This window comes from Montipora foliosa, chromosome 4, assembly GCF_036669935.1.
Source record: "Montipora foliosa isolate CH-2021 chromosome 4, ASM3666993v2, whole genome shotgun sequence".
Lineage (NCBI taxonomy): Eukaryota > Metazoa > Cnidaria > Anthozoa > Scleractinia > Acroporidae > Montipora > Montipora foliosa.
The window spans coordinates 11863190-11880689 of NC_090872.1; the positions used below are offsets into that span (position 1 = coordinate 11863190).

A 17500-nucleotide genomic window follows, 5' to 3' on the forward strand; every position below is an offset into this window, starting at 1 on the left:
AATTGCCTCTCTTTAAGTTCAATTTTTTTCAATACTCCAGTTACATATTTCCTAACGTATTTTCGTGCGAAATTTCGTTAAATTCTCACGAGCGGTTCTCGAGAAATAGGCGTATTTCCGAGGAAGCTTTTCCTCATTCAATTGCATTTTTTAACTTACTACACAAGCGCTGAATTCAATTGGGTTCTTCCGATAACAAAAAAAAAAAAAGCGGCGAATTGCGGAGTTCTTTGCACGGTTACCTTTTCTAACATACATTTCTCATAAAGGACTAAAACCATCAAAACACTTTGTTCAATTATGAGAAAAAATAGTACAGACAGCAGTAGCATTGAGCAATACTTTTGCAAGGATTGCAAGAAAATAAACAAGGCTTCGATACAGCAGTCATTTTATTTACTCAATGCTTCCGCTATCTGTATTATTTTTCCTCATAATTGAACAAAGTGTTTGTCTTTTATGAGAAATTTATGTTAGAAAAGGTAACGACGCAAAGAACTCCGCTATTCGCAGATTTTTCTTTGTCGAATTGAACCCTGTTAAATGTAGCGCATGCGTAGTAAGTTAGAAAATTGCGATTGAATGCGATTAAAATTGTGATCTAGGCACCTAAGGAGAAATTTTACACACAAGAAATCGTTCTATAGCCACAAAACTATTTTTTTTCGAGCATCACAGTGCAGATTACGCAACTCAAGGTCACGTTACAGCATAAAGCTCCCAGGACAACGACCATAGCAAGACTGCTCAAGCGAGGCTCCTTATATGTCTTCATATTCTGTTTATGAATTAAACATACAAGCGCAATTTATATCACGTAACTGACGACAACTACAGCAAAAATGAAAGAAGAGCTGTTGTTTTTAAAATTATTTCTTTATACCACAGGGTTTTTCACTAACCCGCAAACCTGTGAGTGTTGTTTGCTCAAGCATGTTGAAAGAATGTTTGATAACGTTTGGACACCCTGTAATTTTCAACATGTTGGATCGATCAAACATGCAATCAACCTTTATCGTTGATCAAGCCTTCAATAGAGTGTTTTCACTCACGTGATCACCGAAACCAAAGAAAACGTTTGCATGATAATAGAGCTAAATTCCCGGAGGATTAGTTAGGAACATCACCATGGCCGCTGTTCCATCGTTTACGGACACCAACACGGGCGCCGTGACGTGACGTGACTTGACGTGAAAACATTCTATACGAGCGAAGAGTTGCTTCAAGTAGACGAACTCTTTTCGTCACCGCTGTGCCCTTCCGGCACTGTCTTCGACAAAGAATAGCATTCGTATTCAACAAGTGGCAAAAATAAAAATACCTTGGAGCAAGGTTTTATTGAGCACCGTCTTAATTCTGGTCAAGTGCTCGACCAACAGTAATTCAAGATTCTTTCGCATAAAAATACAGAAGAAAGCGTTTCAATCCCATAAAATGAATCACTATAACCAGTGTTTCAATGCCTATTAATTTTCCCAACTCTTTGTAAATCCTAAACGTTATTCATCTGGACAATCGACCAATTTACAAAGCTCCATATCGGTTGAGAGCAAAGTGCTCTCCCTCCGATTAGTATTGTCAAGCAATCAAAACGACTCGGAAACGCTCTTTTCAAAATGAAAGATAGCCAAAAAATTGCGTATGGTGGTCCAGTTGGACTTAACTGAAACTTTCAAAATTAAATGTTTCTTTATTTTCTTGGAACCGGAGAGGGACTTGTCCGTTGCCTTAACGCGATAAAACTACTTTTTTTATGCGTGTCACTGATAAAAGAGCAAAAGCTCGCGTCGTTGGAATTACCTGTATAGCTAAGAAATTAATGAGGGAACTTAAATATACTTCGACATTAGAATAAACTTCCCCATGCATCCAAAACATAATTAACCTTTACATCCAGAGATGGGCATTTCCCTTCCCTAAAAATGTTTGAACTGTCCTGTTGAATGCGTTAATTAATATCCTTCATCATGAAAACATGTGAAAATCTAAAAACGTAAACATCGCTTAGAGATAAAAATTAAATCAGTCGCTCAAAAACAGAGTCGATCCTTAGTATCTCCGCGCACATTCAGTGGAGCAGAAAACCTGGTTCTTCCTCGGGTGGCGAAGGAACTGCCTGCCGATTAGCGAGGTCTGACACATGGCACACTTGAAGCACGCGTCGGTCGCGTGCCAGAAATCGTCCTCGTATTCAATCCGCTGCGCGTCTGCCGCGATGATCTGGCGGCAATGGAAGCATTTCTTAGCATACAGTCGATTGTAGCACTGCATGCAGTGAGGATGGCCGTCACGCGCCACATACAGCATCCCGCCCAGATCCAAGTCACACTCGTAACAACAAAAATGTTTGCGATGCCAGTTGCGGTCTTCGGCTTGGGTGTATTCTCGACTGAAGATGAGCTAAGACAGAACAAAAAGGGGAACGTTAGTCGACGAAGCCATGACATCGATTTTCTACTTTCATGGAATCTATCACCTTTGCTCCAATGATTGCGGTCTTCCACTACTCTTTGAAGCTTCATGGGTAGTGTTTCCACAATTTTCCACGATGGTAATAACCATCTTTAGATTGGAGCGTCAAATACTTCGGATATAAGATTTCCTTTCCGGGCAACCGCAATGCGCATGCTCAGAACTCGTACTTCGATCTAAAGGTCGCTGATGTCATAATTTACGACAAGTCGTTTCCTCTCTCTTCATAAGATCAGTGAGGATAACTAACAATTATTTCACGAGGGCGCGTTGCATATGAGAGGATAGATATCTAACGAGGCGCGCAGCGCCGAGTTGGCTATAATAATCTCATATCCAACAAGCACGAGTGGAATAATTGTGTTATTAAAACCTCCATAGTGTTCCCGGGGGTAGTATTGTCGACTAAAGCATCGATTTCTGCCTCGGTCTATTCCGGTCCGAAAGGGCTTTTGTCGGCCATTTTTCCTCAGGGCTGCAAGAATGTTTTCTCAGCTCGCTTTATTACTGACGCGTTCCTTGACCATATTGGGTACAGCAGGTATATGAACTGATAGCCTGTGTCCAGCGAGCCAGTGAAAATGCTCGAAATCTGATATCAGTAGTTCAGTTTTTAATAATAGCTTTTATCGGCAGGACTTGTTCCGGTTGATGGACCGATATCAAAACTTCATACGGGTACGACATTTTTTGCGTGTACATGATGGCGATATTTTTGTTCCTTTAACAACATCTAGGTTATTGCCCATTAACCCTTTCACCGCGATAAATGCCAATTGACAGTTATAGATTTTACTTTGACTAACGCCAGACGATTTTACTCGTCAATGGGGAAGCCCTCGGGGGGTGAAAGGGTTAAAGCAGTTTGTCCTAAATGTCGCCGCGTAAATATTTTTTCTCCCTGTATGTGCTGAAGTGGCAGTCATAGTATATAGTTTAAGTTTTATCTAGATCATAATTTGTAATTAGATTTGTAGTCATTCGGGTGGTGGTTTTTTTTTTATACTTTAGGGGTTTAGCTTAGGTGTTTAAACTTAGAAGGGGAAATATCTTTTTTTTTAGCACCTCTACACTTTACAAATCCTTAAATAAATAAATACATAAATAAATACAAGTATGTTTGAGATTGACGCACCATTTCTTACCTCATCACAAGCAGCGCAGCGGGGTTTAAACAACTCAGCATAGTGTCTGCCACAGTAAATGCCGCCATCTTTGTAGAAATAAATCAGATCCACCAAGATGTTGTTACAGACGATGCACGCAAAGCATCCTGGGTGCCAGCACTTGTTCTCTCCTGCACGAGATGCAAACACAGCAACCTCTCCAAGGCCAATCTCACCCCTGCATCGGAAACAAACCTGGTAACGGTAATAATGAGATTTAATTTGTGCGGGAAGTTTTTGCAGTTATGTTGGCCATGTGTCAAGGACAGACATGATTGAAAGAGGCTTTTCGATCAGGGGGTAAATTCACTATCCAAGTTACCCAAAGGTGCATCTATGCAACAGCACATTGTAACTTACGCGAGAACAAAATGTGTACAAATTTAGTTTTATCCCAAGAGCCACTATATCAGGGCTTGGAACAGTTTACCACCGTGTGGATGCTGTCAAAAACGTGCAATAACTGATGCGCTGTGCAAATTAAAAGACTGCTCTCAAAGTTGCACTTAATTAACAAAGTGAAGTGAAGTGAAGTGAAGTGAAGTGAGAGAAAGACCTGTACGGAGGAATAGATGAAGGAAAACGGCCTGTACGCCGGCTTAAACTACATCACTAGGACACTAAAATGCCCTCAAGTGTGGTAATCTGCTTAAAGGAACGACAATCCAAAATTTCCAAGAGGTTAGAATGGGCAAGCTAATTCACCATATGTGCATTGAAGTGAACAACGGGACAGTAGCGGAGTGTCGGAACAGGAAAGAAAAAAGGAGAAATAACAGAACATTAAGAACAGATGACAGTACTATGGCATTGAACCATTTGATTTAAGGACGGTGCCTACTAATTGAAAGGTATTTTTGCGGGGTTTACTAAATATGCCGGAAAACCATATCTTGGCAAGTATTAAAAAGAAAATTGGGGGTAACCACGCATTTTTCGAAGATAATTAATCAACAATATTTGTAAAAATCTTTAAAATGCAAAGAACTGTATGGTGTTCCTTTCCAAATTGAAGCTTAATTATTTATGAAAAATGCGTGATTACCACGAATTTTCTTTTTGGATACCAAGAGCACTTGCTAAGTTCTGTTTTCTCCGCATAGTCTTGATCCGCCCAAAAATATCCCTGTATTAATAAGCACCACTCATGAATAAGAAATCCGAGTCTCTCGAGATACACAGAATGTGTGAATTTCAAGGACTTTCAAGGCCTACAGTAATAAAGAAATCAAGTACTTTTCAAGGACCTTAAACGAACTCAAGGCCTTTTCAAGATTGTACGAACCATGGCGTAACCTTTTGAGGATTTACAGAGTGTTGGTCTGGCCAAAGTTGAACCCATCATGGTATATAGTCTGATTCTCAATCCACTGAGCCAAATGGTGGGCAGTTGAACCATTCTTTAAACAACTTGAGAAGTTTTTCACCAATTTGTAATCAAGATAACTTCTGGATACTGCACAACTATGGTAGCTTCTTCCATTGATTCAACTTACCCACTTAGAGACTGGGTTGGTTTTCTCTCGTACATCACCCACACCCAAAGCATGCTGGTTCCTGTCATCACAGAATTGCCGCATACTCGCTCTCTCTGGTTCCGTCAAGTTGTCACAGTAATTTTCATCATGGTCATGAATTGGCAACTGATACATCATCTGCTTGCGACGATACTTGGCACCATCACTTCCCACTTTGGGTTTGACCTGAGGGGGTAGTGCCTCCATATATTTCATTAACTGTGCAATAAAAACACAATAATTTCATTAATTATGTTGCAACATAATGATTCATGACTTTAAAGAGGCATTCAGGGCCAATAAAAAATAAAAAAAATTGTTCAGTACCAATTTAAGGTAATTTTTGTAAAAAGTCCCCCTTGAACTCTTGAAAGGGCATTCATTGCAAGGCCATCAAAGAACATGATACAAATTAAAACACATGTAGCCGATCATGATGCACATTTTGATTTACAAGACTTCCCACAGTTGAGGTTACCGTAGTTCCTGGCAGGAGGCAGTTTTATTAGTCATTATATGAGCAGCTAACGAGTTATCATCAAAATGAGTGTGTAACCCGCAACCTGCCTTATTTCAACGAAGGAGTCAAGCTAGCACAGCTTTCAAAATTTGACCCAGTTTGGTCCCCAAAACAAGACCCACTTTGATCATTACGTAACAAGTCAGTCTATCAACTTTATTGGTCTCATAAGCAATACGTAAATATGTACAAATAGTAAATCGATAAGAATGAATAAAAGGCCCAAAAGGGATTGCGCGAACGGGAAAAGTATCCCATGCGAGGCGCAACCCGACAGAGTACTGTTACTGACACTAATCACCACATTGAGAACTGTACCAGACCTAGCATAGCACAGTATCAAACAGAACGTACAGTTATTCTCCTAAAATCTGCACAATTGTCTGTCTCACTCCTGATTAATCATAGCAAGTATTACGTAACCAAGTTATTGTAAGTTATTATAGGTAAGCACTGTATTTTTAAGAAAGTATTGTAAGTTATTGAGAGTAAATGAGTGTAAATTTCTAGTAAGTGTAAGAAAGTAGTGTAGTAAGTACTATAAGTACGTGTTTTTTTAAAGTTTATATCTGTAAGTGTTTGTAAGCATGTATATAGTGGTCATAGGTAATGCAGTGTAAGTATTTGTAATATACATGTAAATAGTGTTTTGTGTCAAATTAAAAAATAAATTAAACATAAAATCAGGAGAGACAATTGCACTCCACCTGTAAAATGTAATGAAGTGCTTGTTCACATTGATAACCTATTTCTCACTTGCATATCCTAACCACTGGTTAGCTTTTCTAGTTTCACTGTTTTATTATGTCCATGGATAAAAATACATACCACACCCTGCTGCAAACCAGGTGGACACCATGCAAACTGCTTAGCATACTCTGACCGCTGAGTATTATTATCTGCTTCTAGTTTGCGGAAGTAATCACGAATATGTGATACAGGGGAATCTTTGGAGAACAAACTGTGCACCACAATCTTGTGAGCTTCTTCTTCTGCACTCTTGATATCATGTTCCTCTGGTTTACACTTGCATGTTTTGCAGATTTTTCTGTTGGTGTGAAATTCAAATTGAATTACATAAGAGACAGTGGACAGATACACTAACTAATCACTGCAAGCTAATCCTTCTACGTCATCCATATTTCTCAGTCTCTCTGATCTGCATTTAGACACATGTCCTTTGACAATTGAACTCAGCTTCAAGAAGGATAAGCTTAATAATATTTAAAAATGAAGATGTGAAAAGTTGAAGTCGTCAATCACTGGAATTTGATCAAAATCAAATTAACCAATCAAAAAGTGCTGATTTTTAATTTTGTCCCTCTTGGGGGAAATCTGCACTTTTTGATTGGTTAATTTGATTTTGATCAAATTCCAATGATCGACCACTTCTGTCCCAATCATATGGCGATGGCAAGAACCTGAGCAAAGCTCGAAAATCCAGTAGGATTTTGAGGTTGCACAGCCGCGTAAATGCAATGATTTTAGCACAATGCTAGCAAAATTATAGACTTTTCATGTGCCCAAGTCTGGGAGGCAAGCGACCTTTGTAAGTGTGCGAAATTCGGCTAAATTCTGGAGGCCATCGGCCGTGAACGGTCTTAGAAGCTGCACACCTTGTCTATATACCGGTATATTGTATGTGACAACCTGTTGGATCTGAAGGGGAAATCGAAGCATCCCAAAAACCCATCAAAACACTCAGGACAACACCGTCAGAAAATAGTGGGTGAGTGAACTTTATTAATCAGGCTGTCCATAAAATGGATTTTCGTCACCATTTGAAGTTTTTATGGGACATTTTCCTCTATCAGTTGAATCGGCCGTTACAACTGTCTCATTTTTATGATATAACATGATGTCACGCGCTCGCACACTGAATTAAATTTATTTTACTTTATTAGCGATCGTTTTGAGTGTTGAATATTTTAAAACCAACGTACTGAGGCAACGTGTTTGAAATTGCTGACCAAACTAAAACGGATCTCCATTCGTATTCAGGGCACTTTCCTCTAAACCATCTTAATTTCGCTTTTGCCGAAGGTGTTACACCAGTCGGAGATCAGGTGCACAGTGGATCGCTTTGCATGTGATTCCGAAGTTTCCTCATGGCATCTGACAGGATGCGGCGATGAGGATCTGCATAATTCCCTAAAATCCGCATCCTCCGCATAATTACTATATTTTCCGCATAAAACTGAAGAAATGCCCGATATTAGTGATAAAGCAGCTTCTTATCATCCTCACAAACACAAAAGACAAAGAGATCGACTACTTTGAAACGCTTATTTTCCTAAACATTGAAGAAAACACGCCATTTCGTTCGCAAGATGAAAGTTTGCAATTTTTTTGGCAATGAGCCTGGACTCTAGTTAAAACGTTTTCATAACATACCGGTACCCTTGGCTCGAAATTTTTAAAAAAGATGCAACAAGGTATGAAAATTTAGCCACCAAGTTATAATGGCAAAATTAATTAAATTGCTCATTTGTAAAAGTAGGGAGAATCATTGCGATGAAGTTTAACAAAAAAAAAGTAGGAGCCCACAATACGTATGTGTAAAAAACCGCTGCAAATGGTGAATGATCGATGGAATGGATCGTGGTTCAAACACATCACAATTTTGCTCCATATCTCCAAATTGAGCGAATGTGAAAGAATGTTTAACATATATTAAATGAAAGGTGTTACAATTGAACCCACTGGGAACTCGGAAAAATCCGAGCCCCAGATGGGATTCGAACCCACCACCCTCCGTGATCTAGTATGGATGCTCTAACCACTGAGCTACTGGAGACTCTATGGTGAGCAAGGATGAAATGTAAGTACTTGACTCGAGCTGCATCACGCAGTCACCTTTCATTTAATATGTGTTAAACATTCTTTCACATTCGCTCACTTGGGTGGTTGGTTGGCCGCATCGTTCACAGAAATACAGGCAACTGGATTTCAATGATGCTCTCAATGTGACTGCGCGATGCAGTTACGAGCTATGCTGTCAGTCGATATTTGCCTCTGTGGCTGCGCGATGCAGCTAACCCTTTTATTTTAACAGTGAAAGCTGGTCGCAAATTGGCGACTCCTCCAGATATCGCAAAGGGAAAAAATTCAGTCATAAACGCGACTGTATTGGTCGCAATTTTGATTCCTGATTCACCATAAGCATATAAATACATTGGACGGGCCTAATTATTAGTTCTATAAATTGTTTAAATTTCTGCATAATCCAGTGTAATTTCCGCATAATCAACGCATATTTATGCATTTAATATGGCCGAAAATTTCCGCATAATCTTTAATTTTTTTCCGCATCCTATCAGAAGCCCTGTTTCCTTCCCGAACAGAACACTGCTGAGCAATTCTTGACCCTGGTCTAGAGACTCATTGCAATGGGTTACAAGTTTTGTAAATGACTCCCTCAGTCAGATGACTTGTCTGGCATAAGAAAGGCAAGCCAGTTACGAATAATCCTCTCCACGTACCAATTTATGTCGAGGTGTTTTTAACTCTTCAGGTAAAATGACAAACTCCTTCCCTGGATCAAAGAGCAACTCTTTATTTTTTAGACTATTAAAAACTAAAACGACAGGCACCCTTTTGCCTTCAGGCGAAATCAAAAAGTTTTTGCAGAGGCGGCAAATTCGCCCTCACTGCAATCTTATCTCCCGCGTGAAAAATTAAATGTGCACCTTGTTGTTGACTTCCGAGTGCACTCATGCAAAGAAACATCTGTGAGGTCAACTTTTTGACAGTTTATTTGATGGACTTGTTGACATTTCTGGCCTTCACGGTGGATCAGTGGCATGAAAGGCATGTCTCCAGGCTACGTCGCCACTTCCCTCCTCAAGACCCCCGCTCGCCTCGCTTTGATCACCAATTTATTTTTTGCCATGTTCTTTTTCATTCCATAACCCCAACTGTGAAGCATGGTCCCAGGCTATCAGGCGCCCTATGATGCCCCAGTTGATGAGTAAAATTGCCTGCCATTAGATAGCCTAAGGGTAAAATCTTACTCCCAGGGGTCAATGGGCTCCCAGGGGTCAATGGGTTAATGTCCAGAGTGGACATCTTCAATTTTTTTCATGTATATATTTTTAATAGGTAATCTCACGATTTTTCTTGTGCTATTTCGAATAAGTAAGCACTTGTAAATTTTTTTCAGAGTACTACAAATAATTTACACTTGCCTGAATGTTGTTTTTTAAAAAAATTTACTTGTACTTAGTTATTCCAAATTGTACTTGAAATCATGTGATTATATAAAAATATTGACAGGAAAAACTGAACCTCCAAAAGTGCAAATCAAGTCCTCCTTCACACTTGACTGGGCCGCATTTCAGACATGGTGACCCTGCATTTCTTTCATGGCCTAAAGTAAACTGTAACCAAACAAGACATGAAAAGTTAGCTCATGGACCTTTGATATTGTCATTTAGAACCATAACTTAAATTTTCAAAAGCAGCTCAAGGCCTCACAGTTTACTCATTAGTTCATGGACATGGAAAAAGGAGTGAATGAATAAATGTGATTACAAGGAACTACTTTCTACTCTAGTTTCAAAAAGTTGTACTAGTATAGGAAATCATATGAATAATTTCTTGAGCTGCGAGCAAGTCGCAGAAGCGGGTGAAGATGAGTCCTGAAGCGGCGAGAGAGAAAAACCTCTAGCTACTTTGGACTTGAATCTCACTTTCATGCTGACGCCAGCTGTCAAATGAATCAAATTGATAATTTCAAAAGGGACCAAAGGCATCTTAGCAATCATGCGTCCCCTTGGTATTACCAATCAAACAAACCAATCATATTGATTTGCATGTTTGTAAAATATCAACCAATCCAAGCCTGAGGGTCAGATCCTGACCCTGGCGCCTGCATGAAAGTGAGATTCAAATCCAAGGTAACCAGAGTTTTTTTCTCTTTCTCGCTGCTTTGCGACCCGTCTTCACAGCTTCATGGCTCTCTCATGGCTCAAGAAAAACCTATGGGGCCAGGGCACTGTTCATGGATATTCCTAGACAAAAGTAATGTTGGGGAGAACAGCAAAGAGACACTGTGATGCTTCTCAGATTACATGCTTCTAAATTACGTGCATTTCTGAATATATCTGAAATAGAAGGGTTAACAGGTGAATAATTTTTGATGGACAAAAAACGTTCAGAGATGGCAAAGTGGTGAGAACACTCGCCTCCCACCAATGTGGCCCGGGTTCGATTCCCAGACTCGGCGTCACACGTCGGTTGAGTTTTTTGGTTCTCTACTCTGCACCGAGAGGATTTTCTCCAGTTACTCCAGTTTCCCCTCTCCTCAAACACCAACATTTGACTTGATCTGCTTAATTTCAGTTAACAGTATCCCCAATTAGTGCTCCAGTGCTAGAATGACTAGATACTTTAATAAAGATCCCTTTCTTTCACTGTCAAGGGGTCCCAGTTGACTGGTAATAAATTATTATTTGTCAACTGGGACAAGTTTAAAAAAGGTAAAATCTGACAGTATCATAATAATTTTATTGTGAGCAAAAGGGTTAACAGACACACAGTTTTTCTACTTTTTCTCTTGTTGACTTATTTTTTTGCTTTTATCAATACATTCAAATTACAAAAAATTTGACCAAATGCTCATTTAAAACCAAATGAATTAAATATAAATTATAACACATACGAAACAAGTTATTTCCATATCACTTAATAATATAGAGTGCAGAGAAATAAAAACGTCCGAATAAATCTCGCGAGGAGGACACTTTTGCTAAATTTAAAGAAACATTCGCTTCAGTTTAAGTATTAATTATTTTAACACACAATAATCGCATTATTAATTTTGTGCAATGTGGTAAGAAAACCTGGAGCTTTCAAGTTCTCTATAATAACGAAAACCGAATTCATCAACTAGTTTTTTTCATGCCTTATAGGGTTTCTCAACCAAATTGTTCTGCATTTGACAATCCGAAACGATCAGTAACAAGTGACTTTTGTATTCGCGTTTCTGAAAAGATCAAGTTTCCTTGCAAAGAAGTAGTTTTGCGTTGGAAATCAAGCCTAATCTAATTGTTTATACAAAAAGAGAACCAATGCAGACGTAAGTAATTATGACTTGTGCTTTAGATGAATATAAGATAAGAGTAAAACGTTCGTAACAAAACGGCAAAGAACATTGTGACATGTGAGCGAACGTCTACATAGAAATCTCTGGGTTTTCGAGTGTTTGCTGTTTATACTGTCCCTTGAACAAAAAAAATCGTTATTCTAGGAATGTGTAACATAACTACTGCGATAACAGCTTTGTTTCGTCAAGGAGTTTAGAAGATCGACAGAAAAAAGCGACTAACCTTTTTGGGAAGATGAAAATTTACCGCATCCTCCGTCGTGGCCGACATTTCCTGGCTTAGATCGAAAAATTCAATCTCTATTAATACCTTCCGTCTTTTTTACAGGTCAAAAGTTCGATAACTACAACAAGCAACCGAAAACAGAGCTTCGATTTTTGCAATTAGGCCAATGTTATTTCGTCATAAATATCTTCCCCTCCCAAATAAACGCTAACGTAGTAACGGACGTGACTCAAGTTGGAAACTCGCGCGGAATGCCGGGTCATGTTACAAAATGAGGGAGGGGATGGTGGACGGTAATTAGCATTCAAATTAAATATATTAACCGTATCTGTTTTTTTTTTTTACGCGGAGCTCTTTTGCCGAAACTAAAAACTGAAAAATCAATCGTTTTCGATCGTTAAAGAAAAATCAAGTAAAATAATGCATTCTCACAAAACTATTTCTTCCGCTGATGTAATGGTTATTTGATTTCTTGTTGCACATACATATGAACAGCTTAACCGGAAAAGCAAACCACGTACATGTATAATTAAAGTGAAGATACTTTGCGTTAAATGCATATTTTGGAGCCACGCAAAACTCCGCTAGTTCAAATGGAGAAACGATGGATCATTTTAAAACAGCTTTTCATTTTTTTTTTCATTCGCGTCAGTTTTAAAGCTTAGAGATGTAACAGATTTTTCAGATGTAACAGATGTAACAGATGTAACTGATTTTTCCCATCAAAAAAAGTAACCATCATGTCTGTGCCTTAGTCTGCTTTTGCCGTTTTTTTTTTAAACTCTCAGATGAGAAACTGAAAAAAAGCAGAAAGGTATGACGCAACTAACAATTAACTAGCCAAGCAATTTTTTAGACCTACATATGGTGGTTTCGCTCCCTAGGAATATGAGAGCTTAAACGGAACTTAAGCTAAGGGAGTAACTGCTGAATACCCTGCCACCTTTGTGAGCACTCGGCGGCGTTCTCTATAAAAGAACGAATCAGAATACAATAGATGTTATTCTTATGCAAATGAGTGGTGGGGTATTGGCGCATTGCGCTCTCTTGGGCATTCGTACAACCTCTTTTCTGGTGAGAAACTCAGATATTTCCTTTAGATGATGACAATATCGAAATACCAATCAGTTGCAAGATTTTACTGAGACACCGTCACAATTGGCTTCTGTTACAAGAAAGTTTCGATCTGTGTTTCACTGATGAAGAAAGTCGTTGAAACTCGCGCTTGACTCAAAACTATCCTTTTTGACTCTAGACTTGGGTTTTTCATCAGTAGGATCAAGGGAGAACGATCATCTTACCTCCTTACGGGGCATTTCTCCTTCGGTGTTGAAACGTCCTGTGAAACGTCCTTCTTTCAGACAAACGCTTTCTTTCTGATTTGTAAATCAATGCCCTAGGACTTGACCTATGACATTCCAATATTCTGCTACGTCAAGGGGAGCTTAGCCTGCGAATGCACACGTATTTCCGGCGGTCGTTTGTGAAGTTTCGTCCTGTCCCGTGACGACTGATTTCGTCGCCTTTTCTCCTGCCCCGACTGACTATCCCTGGGCCCGGGGGAGGGGGGGGGGGGTACTCGATGTATCCCTGGTTGGGGAGGTGCAGCGCGGCCCCTCATACCCTGACCCTGTTTAAGACAAATATCACTGATTTTCCTACCCATTTTAAGACAGAATTCCGATTTTTGATACCCAGTTTAAGACAAAAATTGATAAATCGATACCCTGATTAAGACAAAAAATGATAAATTCAATACCCTGTTCAAGACAAAAATCCCGAAAAACATACCCTGGCTGGCCGCACGTCCCCATTAAGCCCTTATAAGGGTTTACCCCCCCCCCCCCCCCCCAGGGTCCCTGGTTCTCCGAGGATGATATGCCATGCCACTAAAGCATTTTCTTTAGCCTATTTGAGGTCTGAACTAGCATTATCAGACTGATATGAAATGTTCATACGTTTGAGATGCGGAAAGAGTTGGAGTCGCAGTTGGGCCGCAACTTGTAAAGAAAGCCTCGTCAAACTCACAAGTGCCAAGCGCCCAGTGCAGCGCTGTGCAGCGCAGTGCAGCGCAATGCGCGGTCATGGGTCCAAGTCCCAGTCCCGTTCAAGCCCAGTCTCCTTCGCAGCCGTCCTTCGGGATGTCACGCAACGCTTCTCCTCTTTACTCATGTAAGAAATGCGCCAAGGGAAGGCAGTTTCATTTGCTGAACCAAGGCCCGATTCAAACGTCGGACTTCTGCCGTGTCGAACTCATTTGAAGTGAGTTTGACAAGGCAGAAGTGTGGCATCTGAATCACCTGCCGCATTTCTGGTGCAAGTTCGACAGGCTGTGTCGGAACCTGCGACAGAAAAGCGGCACCGATTTAAACGTCGAATTTCTGCCGAGTCGAATTTAATGCATAAATTATTACAATGTACGAACATGTTTGCTAGACATTCCTACGATTATCTCTGACCAAAATACGGCAGGTCCAACATGAAATAAATGCGGCACAATCAATGTCGACGTCTGACCTAGCTGTAGAACTTTTGTCGAACATAAGTCGAACTCAATTGCGTTCGACACAGCAAAAGGGCGACTATTGAATCGGACCTTTAAGAAATCAGGCACAATGACTGTAATGTCTTCCAATGCTCATTTGAAAGGTAAAATCCTTGCAATTAGCAAAAAATAGATTCTGCATCAAAGGCTCGCGTTAAACAAATAAAAAAGAAAACAACCTCAAGTGGGATGAGGGCAGAAAAAGAAGAACAACAATAAAAGCAAGATGACACACGCTAACACCAACCTGCCTGGTATGTTAGCTACGCCATGCTGTATGTTAGCTATGCCATGAAGCCCAAAAGGCCGAAACAGCTGTCCATGGCTGCTAATTGACCGGGTGAAATGATTGTGCGCATGCGTGATGTGTTGGCCACACCGGGTTGGTGTTAGCGTGTGTCACCTTGCTTTTATAGTTTTAGAAAAAGAAGGTCAAGACGTTCTCATCAATGCAACAGAATTTATTTAACGGCGTTGTTTGAGCACTAGATATACGTACTCATTAAAATACATAAAAGAAACTGGTAGGTTGTTACAGTAATTTTCTGTAGTTTTGCAATTCTACCTCGTTAAATTTTGGTTAGTAATTGGTAATTGCTAACGAGACAAATCAGATACATTCACCCAATAGCAAATTTGGCTATTGCTGAATAGCTTAACTTTGGCCGTAATTTAAAGCATTTGTAGCGCTACGTGTCCAAAGCAACTTGGTTTTTGTTGAAGGCAGTCGAGTTGTTTTTACATAGCATGAGATAGCAAATTGATTTAAAAAAGCTTGTATCTCAAGCCACATAACAGTAACTATATGCACGCTTTGCAGACCTACTTTCTCGCCTCAAGATTTGTTGGCTGCAAGCACACAGCCCATTCTCGTCACCAGAGCCTCGGATCTACCCAAGGCTCTGGCAAACTCTATGTAGGAGAACATGCGCCGTAGGGTTCTTATAGCCAAAAACTGGCTATTTGAACCTTACGGCGCCTGCTCAATCCTCGTGCTAACATAAAAGCACCAATGAGAGACGCTTTTGATTGTTCTTCACGAAAACCAATGAGAAGACACTTTGTTTCAGGGTTCCCCAGAGCTGTTCTCTCTCTCAACCGGGAGAAGAGCTCTGGGGTCGAGATTGGCATACAGCCTTAAAACCTAAAGGAAACCGATGGATTGACGCAGAAATTTTGCTCCTTTACCGTATTTCACATACTTTAATAATACCTTTAGCTATGTTGAGAGATTAATTAATTCTTGTACCGTTTGGAACACCACAACCATTAAAATACTCATCCAGTAAGAAGCTCCAATTAAAAGAAAAACTTTGGTTGGTAAAATCCCTTGGTCGACCTGTAACCATAAGTTGCGATACATTGTCAAATATAACTACTTGCATTTTGTTGGCATTCATTAAAGTGGGGGTGGGGATGGGGGGGGAAGGGGGCAGGGTTGGAAAGAAAGAAAGCAATCTTGGACAAAACTCTTGGGAAAAACTCTGACATCCTTGGACATACACTCTCAAAAAAAGTCTATATGTCCCCCCTCCTCTTCCCCAATGTTGATAATGTGGTCAGTGAAAACTACTGTGAAAGCTTTTGGCCGTTTCTTAACCAACATTGGATTAGAGGAAGGGGGAAAAGTATGGAGAAGGTAATCTTTTATCACAGGCAAATAAGGGAATGACCATTTCATAGTGGTGTATCACATTCTTCCAATGAGTTTCGTCCAAGCTTGTAGCTTCCACAAGGAGGTACATCTTTAACAAACTAATGGGCATGTGTAGGTGGGAATTTGTTGTTGGTGAGTGATGGATAGACGGTATTTATTATTATTTTTACATTCCACATTTTTTTGGGTGGTAGTCAGTTTGTTTTCACACCGAAAAGAGATTGGAGATTGAATAGACTAAACAACGTTACGATTAGTCGAGGGCCTGATAGACAAGCGAATTCGTAATCAAAACACGGTTTTCACTGACACTAGCGTTTCAAGTAAATAAATGCCTTCCTCTTGATTGCTTGAGACTGTTTTCGACAACGAACAGTCTTTACACAATAAACAAAATATAAATGAATTGGAACTTGGTTTCGTTAAGCCTTGGCTGAACACTGTTTCGAAATTAATCAGCCCTACATATATCTTTCGGTAATTATTTAAAAGCTATCACTACCAGTCGAGAAAACCGATGCAGTTTTCTCAGGTTTTTTTCTATCCGTGCGCATTCTCAAAACTTGTTCATCACGTTTTTGGCGTTATGTACCGATCGTCGTGAAAATAAAATCAAAAAAAATAACTTGAGCCAGAAACAAACTTTGCTTGAGCCAATCAGAACGAAAATGTTAAGCACGCGTATCCAGAACCAAGAGCGCGAAAAACACGAGCGTGCAATTCAATTTCGCTTTGGTTCAGAGAAGGGCGCACGGTTTTTAGGATTTTAAAAATCCTCGTAATTCAAATCCAACGCGTTTATGTGAATCGGCAAACGGCAAACTGCAGGCTGCTTTTTATCATAAGAGCACGAAAATTCGTTTATTGCAACTTAGTGGATATTCTCAACCTCGGATAATGCATTTTGTGTGCTCTGATTGGTTCACTCAATCTCGGTTATCAGCTCATATACCTTAATTTGACCTTATATGGTAAATGATTGCGCTAAGCGTTGCTAAGCTAAATTTTTTTTCGCCGGAAAGCGAAATTTCTCTCTGAATAAAGCCAAAAACCCTAAAACAACTATTCACCACAGATAAGAAATGAGCTAAGATTAAGCAGGTTCCTTTGGTTTTTGACAAAATGCAAATTTCAGTCTGGCGTTTGCCGCTTGCCGAGGCAACCGCGATCTTCTTACCAAGAGAGGATGAGGCAAGAGAACGACATCTCCATGCACCATCATAGTTTTTTAAAATCTATTTTTAATTTTGAAAAGCTATTTTCAGTTCTCGTTCCCAATGCCGCGCATATT

The 17500-nt window shown here is 39.8% G+C and overlaps 2 protein-coding genes across 4 annotated transcripts in view; both read right to left on the reverse strand.

Moving 5' to 3' along the window:
- Positions 1-1303: 1303 nt before the first annotated feature.
- Positions 1304-13442, reverse strand: LOC137999853 (testin-like). Of its 2 annotated transcripts, none has more exons than XM_068845799.1 (6): positions 13309-13442; positions 9963-10054; positions 6504-6723; positions 5135-5374; positions 3618-3833; positions 1304-2400 (listed from the first exon to the last, which is right to left on the reverse strand). In XM_068845799.1, the coding sequence occupies exons 1-6, from the start codon at positions 13321-13323 to the stop codon at positions 2050-2052; spliced, it is 1134 nt and encodes a 377-aa protein (XP_068701900.1). In that variant the 5' UTR covers positions 13324-13442; the 3' UTR covers positions 1304-2049. The 2 variants fall into 2 exon arrangements, with proteins under 2 accessions (XP_068701900.1, XP_068701899.1); XM_068845798.1 differs by lacking the exon at positions 13309-13442 and adding an exon at positions 12005-12251.
- A 2514-nt stretch (positions 13443-15956) lies between these two features.
- Positions 15957-17500, reverse strand: part of LOC137999854 (uncharacterized) — a 36152-nt gene continuing 34608 nt past the window's right edge. For both annotated transcript variants that reach the window (XM_068845801.1, XM_068845800.1), the window contains one exon: positions 15957-17500. This exon is cut by the window's right edge and continues 913 nt beyond it. The gene's annotated coding sequence lies outside the window, so the exon portion shown is untranslated.